The sequence below is a fragment of the Artibeus jamaicensis genome, unplaced genomic scaffold, assembly GCF_021234435.1.
Source record: "Artibeus jamaicensis isolate MK-2021 breed Jamaican fruit bat unplaced genomic scaffold, CSHL_Jam_final contig_518, whole genome shotgun sequence".
Classification (NCBI taxonomy): domain Eukaryota; kingdom Metazoa; phylum Chordata; class Mammalia; order Chiroptera; family Phyllostomidae; genus Artibeus; species Artibeus jamaicensis.
The window spans coordinates 1,215,419-1,229,597 of NW_026521870.1; the positions used below are offsets into that span (position 1 = coordinate 1,215,419).

General features: G+C 37.5%; 1 protein-coding gene across 1 annotated transcript in view; it reads left to right on the top strand.

Moving 5' to 3' along the window:
• The window catches only part of RELN (reelin), a 573,805-nt gene that overhangs the window by 452,204 nt on the left and 107,422 nt on the right, over positions 1-14,179 (top strand). The window contains 3 exon segments of the mRNA XM_053668927.1: positions 491-662; positions 1,114-1,314; positions 5,806-6,038. Coding sequence (XP_053524902.1) covers positions 491-662; positions 1,114-1,314; positions 5,806-6,038 — 606 coding nt within the window.

Genomic DNA, 14,179 nt, shown 5'->3' on the forward strand with positions numbered 1-14,179 from the left:
TAAAAATTTTCACCACAGAAATGATATACATCAAAATTTTAGCAGAGGTCAACCCCATACAGTAGATTATGGGTGAGTTATGTTTCATTTTTAGTGCATATTTATGTTTTCCCACAATAACTATGAATGGCTTTGAAAATTTTTCAATGCTATTTTAATGTAATAATACATAAAGGAATAGTTTTTTCCAAGTATTTCTTGAAAATGTTATGACCATTGCCATGGTAGTCAAAACATTGTTTAGTGAATCAAACACGGATGAAATATCACCTTCAAAAATACAGTGGCAAATGGGATAAACATGACCAGGACTAAACCAGCTTACAACTTTAAACCTCTTGTCTGAGCTATTAAACTTAGAAATGTTTCAAAAATATCAAGAGATCAAACAAAACTAAACTTGCTCTTATTGCTAGTCTTGTGACTTTAGCAGCTGTTAAGAAAGACACAGCTTTCCTTTCCTAACCATAAGTGATTCGCTTCTGTGCAGATTTGTCTATCTGGAGCTTCCAGCTGCTGCCAAGACCCCTTGCACCAGGTTCCGCTGGTGGCAGCCTGTGTTCTCTGGGGAGGACTATGACCAGTGGGCAGTCGATGACATCATCATTCTGTCAGAAAAGCAAAAGCAGATCATCCCAGTTGTCAACCCAACTTTACCCCAGGTATTTTTTTCATGTCTAAACTCCAAGAAGAAAATTATGAAAGTGGATGGGATTAAAGAACTTCTTACTTCCCCAAGGATTTAGTGCTTGAACATGTGATACAGATTTTCTGTGTTTGCACTTAATTTCTTCTTGTTTGCACTTAACTTTTGTTACCCCTTTATGCTACCAGTTCCCAGTAAGAAATAAAAAACCAATGAAGTCTGGCCAAGTCAGCAACATGATTATTAGTGTGATTATAAAGTTAGATGCACAGTGGCAAAATATTTTCAGTTATTATATCATCATCAGAAGAAATTTGTGGCAATAAAGTAGTTAAATTAGAGATCTTGCTGTGTTTTCTTAGAAATACAAATGGTACATGGTCCTGTATGTCATGAACTGAACATCGCTTTCTCATTTTTAAAGCTATCAAATTGCCTTTCTGTGTTGTTTGTATTGTTTCTATTAGAACTTTTATGAGAAGCCAGTGTTTGATTACCCTATGAATCAGATGAGTGTGTGGTTGATGTTGGCGAATGAAGGAATGGTTAAAAATGAAACTTTCTGCTCTGCCACACCATCAGCCATGGTATTTGGAAAATCAGATGGGGATCGATTTGCAGTAACTCGAGATTTGACTCTGAAACCTGGATATGTGCTACAGTTCAAGGTATTTATGCACAAACTTCTTCCTAGAGCAGGTCAAGGAGCAAAACAGCTTCCATATTTAAAAATTGAAATTGACAAAGGATGCAGAATTTTAGATGCTATTAAAAAAGGGACTAATACAAAGATTCAGTGTCCTTAAATGGACATTTTTAAGCTCTGCTCATAAGAAAACAGCTTATCACTTTTTAACGAGCCCTAGAAATTATAGCTAAGTCATTGTACTTCTTTAAATGCTTATGAAACTGCTCTAAAATTAAAAAGCACATTGACTTTTAGAATTTCAGTCTGTGACTTAATGAATCCCATGCTTCTAAATGGTAATAGGTAAGTTCTCCTTCAGCTTACTAGTGCTTTTAGGACTTGTGAGTTATTTTGTGTTTGTACTATAGCATTATCAAACAATTTCTCTTCCTGTGATCTATCAATTTTTACTTTAATTATCATTGTTCTCTTAAAAGCTTATTGTTTTTATCACTGTGATAATATGTCAACATGTATAGCAAGTATTTAGTTTGACAAGCTCTTGTTTTCAGAAGCCTAATCAAAATTTCATGGTGTTTATGATAAAATCCCATTGGTGAATTCTGGGGTTGAAAGTAATGCAGTTTTAATGAGCTAGCACAACTACATGTCCTTACATACAGCAGGATGCAGATGCTAAATAATTTACAAATGGAATTATTAAAGAGATCAGATGTTTATAGGCTCTTCAAATATAGTTCCCACAGGTTTGTAAACAAGGAAGTTGATTAGTTAACTGTTTTCCTCTGTTTACATTGTGATGCTAAACTACAATGGAAAAGCCATTCATAACAGTATGTGACTCTATATTAAAATGTTGGTACTGCCTAAAGTGGCAACAAAGTGACAGCAATAGCAAATACATTTCCAGAATATTCTGCTCTTTCTCATCTGACACCTTGTTTTGTTTAGTGAGTCATAAAATCAAGGTAGTATAGGTGTTAAAGTCTGTAAGACAGCATTCTTAAGTTTACAAAATCTAAATAAAGAAAACATTATTAAATGTTTCAAGTATTTAAACAACTAGTAAGAATGAATAATGCCTAAAAAAATCTCAATTCTCAAATCATACCAGCAGACTACTGATTTGTGGCTGTTAGTTAATAATAGATATGTAATATGGGTCATTCAGGGATTGACAATTAATATATATTTGGCATCTGTAAGAAGAACTTGGTGTCATTTATACAAAAACACAGTGCTGGTACATTTTATGTGCATGTTAAACCCTAAGTGCTGGAAAAATACGGCCTTAGCCCTCAAGGGTCTCGGAAACAAGTAAGTGAGTCAGAAAAGTGAGCAGTCACAACACAGTCACAGTAGTACTGGTATGCAGTAGAAAATGACTGTGGATGCCACAAGAGTACCTAGCATAGTGCCTGGCATATAGCAGATGCTCCACAAATATGTTAGTTGAATAAATGGGTAGATGGATGGAAAGGAGGGAGGGAGGGAGGGAGGGAGGGAGAGAGGGAGGGAGGGAGGGAGGAAAGAAGGGATTGAAATTGGAAGTCTGGAAATACAGAGACTTGGCCAGCTAAACAATGGAGGGGGCAGAATTCCAGTTAGAGGGAGGAGATTGTGCAAATATATTAAAATACATTAAAGTGCAAATGAGAATGAAAAATTTGGACACTTAAAAGAGTCTGGAAAGTTTACCATGGAGGTGACAAAGTTGATCCTAATTGACTTTATATGACACATTCAGCCAGTGGGACATTAACCCAAGAGCAATAAGTCATGGAATGCAAGATCAGACATGTGTTTCAGAAAGATCATTCTGGCAGCAGTATGGGGGTTAACAGAAGAGGAAACTGGAATCAACAAGTACATCGATTCATTCATTTATTCAGCAAATATTTATAAAACCTCTACTATGTACCAGGATCTGTTCTAGGCTATGGAATAGAGAATGTAAACTAGAGTGTTAGAGGGTGGTTACCATTGTCACATTAGCCTCACTGATTAAATTACTTTCAATTGAGGCTTATAAAAAGTAAAGGAGTGACTCATACAGCTATCTGTGAAATAGCATTCCAGACACAAGGAATGAAAAGCACAATGTCCTTAAAATAAGAGTGTGCTTGGAAAAGTTCAAGAAATCATAAAGACACCTTTGTGACTATAGCAAATACAGTGAGAAAAGGAAGACAGATTGGGCAAATAAGGTCAGTCTTTGACTTCTGCTGTTAATAAAATGGCTAATGAAAGAGTGACCTACTCTGACTTAGGCTTTTAAAGAATGGCTCTGGCAGACTGCACGAGGAGTACAATGGCAGAGGCAAGGGCAGAGACAGAAAGACCAGGTGGGCTACTGTTGCAGTGATCCAAGTAAGAAATGATGAAAACTTGGATGTGTGTGATAGCGGAAGAGACAGAGAAAAGTGCTCAGACTATTGACTTATTTTGAGTAAAGTAAGAATGCAAGGGCAGCCATCCACGTAAGAAATAAGAAGTCCAGGTGAAGGCATAGCATGAGGTTGTAAAGATAAGTAAGTGGATCTGAGAGATGTTAAAAGAGTCTAGTCAACAAGTGATTTATTGGTGATCTATTGGTTGATAGAATGGATTCTAGAATGACTCCCACATTATTGGCTCCAGTCCCTGAAACTGGAAATATGAGGGGAAACCTAAAAATAAACTTTTTATGCCATTTTTTTTTGTTTCACCTCTTCCACATCGGAAAAACATTTCCCTTTGAGGACATTTTTATCCAGGGGAACAAAAACGAAGTCACTCAGGATGAGATAGGGTGAATAGGGAGGGTGGGGCAGGGGCGTTATGCCATTTTTGGTCAAAAACTGCTGAATGCTCAATGCAGTGTGGGCAAGTACACTCGTAAATCATAAACCACCCATCATGAAATGGGGAAATGTGTTGAAAAAGTCTTCAAAAAATTCACGGAAGCTGAATGCAGCCTCTCACAATACCACCAGCTGGTACACTGATACAGATGGGTTCCTAGAACACTCACCTAGCAGGGGAAGCTTGTACTACAAGGAGCCCACTCTCTGAAAGATAGTTCCAGGGTTTTTTAGGTCCCCCATCATATAAATTTGGACTTATAAGTAACAACAAAATTTTTACTAGCCAAATTGTAAATCCTTCTGAGAGATGCTTTTAGGTCTGACAATGGAAAGAAGGAAAGTATGGAATCTTCTTTTGAAAAACTAGGTCTGCTACTGATAATCATATGGAGGAACTGGCTGCCCTTATGAGCTCTGGTCCAATATTATTTGCCTGTGGTCCTACCTTTCTTTCATCCTTTATTCTTTGGTAATTATTGTATTGTTTTGAGTCCTTACTTTAAATTTTTCTATAAAATTTGAGTTCTTTTTTTATAGTCTTATAAGGTAAAATTCTGTTGCTCCCAGTAACAAATGAAATAAGATATGAATAGACCATTTATATAAGATAGCATCTAATTAAATTAATATCATGAAAAAAGCTTAACATTTATAATTATCAAAAGATATAAAACAAGTTACACATTTATTAAATTTAAAGAAACTGTCTTAACTAGAATAAGACTTAGTGTTGCAGTAAAACTGACTAATTTGAAGCCAATTGATTAACAATGAACACATATAAATAGAAAATTTAAAGAATGTCTACATTGAGTAATACTGTACCTAGGAATTTATCTAGTGATAATAAATTAATTGAAGAAAAAAGATACATTCTTTGCAATGCTACATATAATAATAAAATAATATATTAAATAAAAAGTAGGGAAAAAGTCCTACAAATGTGATAACTTTGACTATATGACCAAAATATGTACTTCTTCATAAAGATTAAAAGAATACAAATAGAGAAGTAAAATATTAATGCTAGGGCATTGGGATTTGGTTGCATTTTTAATTTCTTATGTCATTAATCTTATGATGACATTTCTCTACGTAAGTGCACAGAGTGATAATAGTTTTATTTCTGAATTATTTTTCTTTTTTGATGCTGTGACAAAAACTAAGCTCTTTCATCTAAGTTGACAATGATTTCTTACTGAGCTTTGGCAATAGAATTGAATAAAGATCTTTGTCCCACTAAAACAGAGAGGACAGCCCTCTCTTCAGGTAACCTTCATGTTTTGAAGAGGGCAGCTTTTCATCTTCAGCTTTCTTCTGTTTATACCATCTGGGAAAAGAGGAGAAAACATTTCTTGGCTTCTTGGCTTTTGTCCAAGGTTCCAACATCACAGAAACTGTGGTTCTCTCTTTCCTCCTATAATACCAAAAAAATTCACAAAGTGGGCAACTGGTCCAGCTTTCTATTAAAAAGCACCTATTGCTTGCCTAAACACAGATTTCCAGAACCTATGGAAGGGTCTTGATTAAAGCTGAGCTTCAGGTCTTATCATTGTCAGTTTAATGCAGAGTTGGTAGAAAGGGCCCTGATTGCTGTAGCACTTAATTTGTTAAATGGTGTCTTGGATCTAAAATCTTGTATGCTTCTGGCTTTCCTTTTATAGATAAACATAGGGTGTGCCAGTCAATTCAGCAGTTCTGCCCCAGTTCTTCTTCAGTACTCTCATGATGCTGGTATGTCCTGGTTTCTGGTGAAAGAAGGCTGTTACCCAGCTTCCGCAGGCAAAGGATGTGAAGGAAACTCTAGAGAACTGAGTGACCCCACCATGTATCACACTGGAGACTTTGAAGAATGGACCAGAATCACCATTGTTATTCCAAGGTCCCTTGCAGCCAGGTACAGTGATCTTTCTTATATGCCATAGCTGCTGTTTCTTGGAAGCATAAATTTATCTCAATATCTTTATTCCATGCATATTAATAACCTAAAAGAGTCTGTATGATCTAGCTTTATCTATTTAAGTAATAACTATTAAGGAAAAAAACACTGGAACAAAATTCCCAGAGTAGAGATGTGTGTGTGTGTTTATACACTTTTATTCTTGTGAAACAAATCACTCACTCATTTATTCATCTGTTCAACAAATATACATTGAGCACTGTTCTGGGCACTGGAAGTACAGCTGTGAACAGAAGATGGTAAAGGCTAAAAGAGTTAAGACATTTTATATCAGATTTCACTTTACAAACATCTTTGATAAATTAATGCCTCCCTGTATAGACAATTTAAAATATCTTCACAATATAAAAGGTCCCTTTAAATGACCCTTACAATAAATATTAAAACAATAGAGAGAGACTTCCGCCCAAGATGGAGGCATAAATAGACACACTGTGCCTCCTCACACAACCAAAAATAAGGACAACAACAATTTTAAAATGAAATAACAACCAAAACTGATAGAAAATTGAACTGTATGGAAGTCGGATAACCAAGGAGATAAAATACACAAATTCATCCAGACTGGTAGGCGGGGAGGAGTTGGGCAGCCAGGCAGAGAGGGGTCGGACACAAAAAGTGGTGGCACTGGGCACACAAGGCACCTGGGGCATGCAAGATCACAGTGGGCGGACCCTGGGTGCTCAGGTGGCAACTGGCAGACCCAGCAAGGTGGCAATTGTGAAGCGAGGCACTATGCACAAGGTGGCTGGCTGACCAGATGGTCCTGCATTCGCATCCAGATAAACCAGGCAAAACTGGGGAGTGAGACAGACCGTGCAACCCAGGGTCCCAGCACCAGGAAATAAAGCCTCAAAACACTGATTAAAAATACCTGTGGGGGTTGAGGTGCAGGGAGAAATGCCCAGCCTCACAGGAGAGTTCGTTGGAGAGACCCACAGGGTCCTAGGACATATACAAGCCCACCCACATAAGAATCAGCACCAGAAAGGCCCAGTTTTCTTGGGGGAAGCTGCAGAAGGGAATGAAATTCGACAGAAAGTGGAGCATATGCCATTGTTCCCTCTCTGACCCCACCCACACATACAGTGTCACAACCCAGCAACTAACTGGGTTGCCCCACCCTGGTGAACACCTAAGTCTCCACTCCTTATACGTAACAGTCACAACAAGACAAAAAAAAGGTGGCCCAAACAGAAGAACAGATCAAAGCTCCACAGCAAATACAAGGAAGCAACAAAGACATAGCCAGCCTATCAGATGCACAATTCAAAGCACTGGTGATCAGGATGCTCACAGAATTGGTTGACTTCGGTCACAAATTAGATAAAAAAATTAAGGCTACATCAAGTGAAATGAAGGAAAATGCACAGGGAACCAATAGTGATAGGAAGAAAACTGGGACTCAAATTAATGATGTGGACCAGAAGGGAAAAAGAAACAACCAAATAGAAAAGAATGAAGAAACGAGAATTCAGAAAAAATGAGGAGAGGCTTAGGAACCTCCAGGACATCTTTAAACATTCCAACATCCGAATTATAGGGGTACCAGAAGGGGAAGGGGAAGAGGAAGAGCAACAAGTGGAAAACTTATTTGAACAAATAGTAAAGAAGAACTTCCCCAATCTAGCAAAGGAAATAAACTTCCAGGAAGTCCAGGAAGCTCAGAGAGTCCCAAAGAAGGTGAACCCAAGGAGGAACACACCAAGGCACATCACAATTACATTACCTGAGATAAAAATGAAGGAGAGAATCCTAGAAGCAGCAAGAGATAAGGGGACAGTCACCTACAAAAGAGTTCCCATCAGACTGTCAGCAGATTTCTCAAAAGAAACCTTACAGACAAGAAGGGGCTGGAAAGAAATATTCCAAGTCATGGAATCCAAATACCTACATCCAAGATTGCTCTATCCAGCAAAGCTTTCATTTAGAATGGAAGGACAGATAAAGTGCTTCTCAGATAAGGTCAAGCTAAAGGAGTTCATCATCACCCAGCCCTTATTATATGAAATGTTAAAGGGACTTATCTAAGAAAAAGAAGATAAAAAACATGTATAGTAAAGTGACAGCAAACTTACAATTATTAAAACCACACCTAAAACAAAAGCAAAAACAAGCTAAGCAAACAACTAGAACAGGAACAGAACCATAGAAATAAAGGTCACATGGAGGGTTATCAGCAGGGGAGTGGGAGTGAGAGAAAGAGGGAAAAGGTACAGAGAATAAGTAGCATAGATGGTAAGTAGAAAATAGACAAGGGGAGGGCAAGAATAGTATGGGAAATGTAGAAGCTAAAGAACTTATGACACATAGGCATGAACTAGAGGGGGGGAATGTGTGTGGGAGAGGGTGTACAAGGTGGAAGGGAATGAAGTAGGGGAAATGGGACAACTGTAATGGCATAATCAATAAAGTATATTTAAAAAAACAATAGAGAGAAAGATTAAAATTCAGTTGACAGAGGGATGAAATAAATGGATCAAGAACTTAAGTGCATTAGTTTTATTAATGAGGCAATAATTTTAACTCTTAGTTTCCTGGCAGCTATAACAAAGGGGGAAAATACATGATCATTTAGTTCTCATTGTTGGGTAAAAAGAAATAAAATGTGTACATTCTGATTTTTTTAAAGATATACTTTTTCCATGCTCAATATTATAGAATAAATATATAGTATGTATGTGTATCCTTATGCCAGGTAGAGTTGGTAACACAGAGATTAATATTTTTAACTGTCATTTTATGAAAGAAAAAGGAGCATTTTTCAAATGAATACTTTTTAATTGAATCATAGAATGTAATCATAGAATCATTAAATCATGATTCAGTCAAGGCATTTCTGTGTAGAGCTAACATAATGCAGTAAGTGTATTCATAAGGCCTTCTGTAGATTTAACTCACTATGTGGTTGGCATACTCATTAATGCAATTTAGCAGTATATTTAGTTTGCTTCCTTCCTAGAATATTGTTGGATTAGGCTGTCCCACTCCCTTCAAAGATCACCATGACCTAATGAAATATGAGTGAAATGAAGCATGTGACTTTAAGAGCCCATGTGCATTTTGTCATGTTCCCTGCTGCATAAAAATATGTTTTATGATGAAGCTTACATTAATGTAGGTGTCTGAGGGTTTACATGAAGCATACTTCTACTTGCCAACCTCCACTGGACATACAGCATAATCAAGAAATACCCTTGTGTTGGGTTAAGCCATTGAGATTGGGGACTGTTTGTTACCACAGCATAACTTATCTTATCCTGACTGATGCAATGATAAAAATTTAGCAATCTATAGGAGTGTCTTATTCATAAAGTTCTTGGAGACCATTCTGTTTGTGACTCTTCCACCAAATTGATCATCAAATTTGCTATGCATCATCTAGCTAGACAAGTTGGTTGTGTTCTCTGCCTCCCTTGTTACTTAGATATGCATCCCTCAAAAATTTATACCAAAGGTTTCAGCAGACAAACTTGCCATCACAGCATCAGCACTAAGTTGCTGAACTCATGATCCTGCATCAGGTCAGGGTGTGACATGGCTCCCTGGATATGGCTCCTCTGGATCCATAGGCCTGTAAACTAAAAAGACAAGTAATCTACCCCACCCATATCCAACACTGGTGAGACCATGACAGGATAACCACAACAGACATTCCCACTAAATAATAATAATAATAATAATAATAATAATAATAATAATAATAATAATAAAGTAAAGAATGGGAAGTACATAGCAGCCACTGGTTGTAGGAATTCTGAAAGCCAGCAAGATACTTGTTACTTGTGACCTCCTCTTCCACAAGATAATGTCCAGAACAAGAAAGTTTCCTTGAGTAAGATAATTCTGTTCCCCAATCTATTGTTCTTCCCAGCTGTTGGTTCTATTCTCTAGGCTTCACCCTCTGAAAAACCTTTCCTTTTCCATAAATTCATATCTGTATTTGCAACTAAATCACCATCTCATCCAGCTTTCTGCCCATATCAAGCTGGACATGCAGCCCTTGCATTCCTCACCTCCACCACTGCCTTCCTTTCCACTTGTTTTTCTGAAACTGGCCCAACCACAGCTCTTCCAAATAGACAGGTGTAGCACACCATGAAGTTGAGAGCACCAGGTGGTGCACCTTTTCTAGAGTGACTAGAATATCAGGGTGCTGGAAGACATCACTGTGAAAGGGGCTAACAGAATCAAGAGCCAAAAACACAAATCTCATTTGAGCCCCAAAGCCAGATGTGAGAACTTGAAGCTGTGGTTTGTGTGATATTGGGTATAATAATCCAAATGATAAAGCCACATGTGAGAAATAAGAAGAACTTGTCCTTAATATCACAAAGTGAGCCAATATTGTGAGGCTATCAATGTATCAATATTTTCTTGGACCTCAGCTTTTGGTAGAAGAAATATTCTCCATTAGAATGAGTTTCTTGGTTAATTTGAATAGCATCCATCTTATTGGTTAATGGCATTCCTGAAGAAGAGCAATCTGCTGAAGAATAGTAAATATGTTTCTATTCTAACCCAAGTAAATGAGCTGTTGTTGTTCCTTCTACAGTATGTTAAACTCGGATGTCTCTAAATTCAATGTTGGAAAGCTGAGAATTCTGTGTGAAAATTGTCAAAATTTGGAGCTATTTTTGCCACAAAGCAACATGCTTATAATAGTTTCCTAGAACATTGCTTTTTCACAGATAATTCTAAGTTGAATTCTCAAAGGAGCAGTGTCTGCTCATATTAATTTTTTTGGTTCTTGCCCACAGAAGAGAGACATCAATGGTGGTAAATATAAGCTGATACATCCCTCCTGACTTTCAGCAGCATCCCTAACCATACAGTGTGCCATTCAGCCTGCTCTAGGTTCTATATACAGAATGCAAAATGTTGGTATCTCTGGGTAGGGCTAGAAACACCTTTGCTTAGTAATCTGCAGAATGCCCCCTTCATTAACATCCATTACCTGTGCACCTAAGCACAGGACAGGCAGGTACACAGGAACCTTCCTTGTTTGAGATGCTAATTTATCGCCTCTCTGTAGTGCGGAGGTGAAGAGGGTAGTGTAATGCCAATTCTTTGGGTCACTCAGGCATCCTCCAAACAAAGGTAATTGGTTAAGGAGACAAAGATAGAGTCTTGTCTTTTATTTCTTCTTTATCTGAGACATGCAGGACAAAGGGGAAATTTTTTCAATAATTTGAAAAGTTAAACCACATTATAGTTTATTGCTAATAAAACTACATAAGATAAAATTTTGTCTTTTCCTCAACATTACTTCCTTAACTCCTTTCCAGACCTTCCTATCAGGTCAAAGACCTCTATTACATACTGTCATAGCTCTGTGTCCTGCTTAATGGTGATAGTTATCCAAGTTGCACATTTACATTTCTTTGTGCAGGGGTTTGATTAAGTGTGTCTCTTCACTCAACTGTGAGCTACATGAAGACAGGAACCATACAGGAGTTCTGCTTCCCATCATATGTGTAGCCCTGACACTGTGCCTGTCATGTGGTAGGCACTTGGTAAATGTTGGTTGAATAAAGGGATGATGAATGAGGAACAAGGACTGCAATCAGTGATTAGCCATATTGCAGACACCTCCCTTTTAAAAGTATATTTTCTAAAATAAATTTAATGCTATTCAGCAAGAAGTCATTGTTCTGAAGTCTCCTGTATCTCTCTGAAAAGGCATGAAAGCACATGTATACATGTGCACCCACACATTAATAACATTCATAATTTCAAAGCTATATCTCCTCTGTTTGTTTAAAGTCAAACTGGGGGAATGGTGGGGGAAAATGGAGACAACTATGCTTGAACAACAATAAAAGAAAGAAAGACAAACTATGTGGCATCTAGACATACTTATTAGCTTTGGCTGACTGATTTCCTTCCTTCTTCTCTCTATGATTATATTTTTTAGTAAATTCTTACTAGCTCTTCCTTTTATTCCAGCAACTCAGAGGTTGGTAAATTACTCATGCTCAATTCTGAGACTGTGCTACTGAAAGAACAGAATAGCAATAGGCATAGGAAACAGGCACAACTTGGAGAAATTTCAATGAAGCAAATCTTGCTTAAGTTATGATCTGTGTGATCTGTTGCTTTGATTTGCACCTTCCCATTAAAAAGCAACTAGCAAAAATGAGAAGAAGGAGAATAGGTACCAACTCTAACCCTTTCACTCTGGAATAGAGGTTTCCAGCAAGGACTCTCAGCTCTGATTTAACATGTCCTTCCTGGACTCACCCTATTAACAAAATGATTAATCATTTTGTTTTAAACATGTAAATATGGATTCCTTAATACTAAGCTCCTACACCTTCTCAAATATCTAACAGCACTCTGTGCTTCTCGGCTCTGTAGCAGCCTCCAAACAGGGGTGCTGCCTTCTCTCTGGCCAAACTAGACCTTTTATTATTGTAATGAAAATTATAGGCCCCAGGAATCAGAGACAGGTCAAAGGATTTCACTTCCCTTCATCCACTAACAAATTACCAAAGCTTCTAGAATTCTGCCTAAAGGTAGGATTCTTCAGTCTTCTGAATGTGTTTGGGCCTCCATCTGAGGCTGCTCCTTCCATGAAGCAGGGCAGTTGATGGAGAGATGCCAACACCTTGCCCAGGTGGAAGAGCTTGTGTGGAGAAAAGAAGTTGTTCTTACCTCTTTTTTTTTTTAACTTTCCGTGGGGTAGAAGTTGTGGACCCATGTTTCTCTAAGTTCTATTATAGAAAAATAAAAAGAAAAGGCAAGTATGTGTTGTAATCAAATAGGACTTATATCAGGGAACTAGTGTTTTCCTCTTTTATTATAGATATGCAGCCTGTATTTTGGAAGGGACACAGAAGCCTTACCATTTTCCTTAAGAGCAATTGGCAAAAGCTACTTTTCATCAATTCCGTTTCCTTTTTTTTGAGAGGAAAAATATTTTCACAGGATAAATAGCATTATAATCCCAATGGGAGGAATTTTCCCAAGGTCCATGAATCTATAACTGTATTTCCTTTTTTCTTTTCTATTCTGCTTTTGTTTTTGTTTTTCTACTATTTAATTCCATTATCTCTTGCCTTTAAAAATAAGGCCAATGTATTTTGAATTAGCGCCAAAGAAAATAAAAGATGTGTTCACCTTCCTCTTAATGCACTGAGAATGTTTGTTAAGACTTTGTGTTAATAGATGGACAATGTCTGAACACTTTACTCCTAGTTAACAACACTATTGGTTACATTTCACAAATTTGCAAAAGTGGGTAACTTAAAACAATAAAAAAGCCATATTATAGTTCATTGTTGCCAAATTGCCAAAGCCATTTGAAAAGACAAAGAGAAATGTGTTCAAATACTGACATAATTTTCATAATAAAAGAGAGGGAAGGAAACATCTTTGCCTATAGTTATCTTTGGCAATCTTCATTAATCTTTAAGATTCTTTATTCTTGTTTAGTGATTCATTCCAAAGTCTATAAATATTGGCAGCAAGAGTAATGGAAATGTAGATAGCATAATCCATCTTCCCTCTTCAATATGAGTAGAACTGAAGAAGACAATGTATTTTCCTGGTATAAAATTATATATGTGTGCAGGTTTCCATATATTGAAAAAGAAGAGGGATATATTGAAAGGGCTAAGAAGATTTGAAAGCAACTGGGACAAGTATTAGTTGGGCGGGGAGCTGCTGTAGGGGGAGAAGGACTGGGCAGCAGCCCAGCCCACTGGTGTTCCAGGGTTTCGAAGCACTGGGACCAGGTCCCTCTTTTGTTCCTTGGCAGTTGCCAGTGTTCACTGGCAGCCCTCCTGGTTGCCAAGTATTCACAGAATGAGTTTCTTGGAGATTTGAAAATGAAAAGTGAAGAGGAAGGCAGCAGGTTGAAATAAAGCTGTCAACACAAACTTCACTCTTCCCTTCCAGAATCATGCCACTGACAAATAGCCAGAGCACCCTTGTTTGTCCTAGCAAAGAACATTCTATCTGGTGACTTGAAAAACTTCCAAATAGCCTCCAACATATAGAAGTAAAAACCTATCATATGATCCTGAACATCAAAAATCTTTTGTAGCTGACACCCTCGTGGTATTGAAACATTT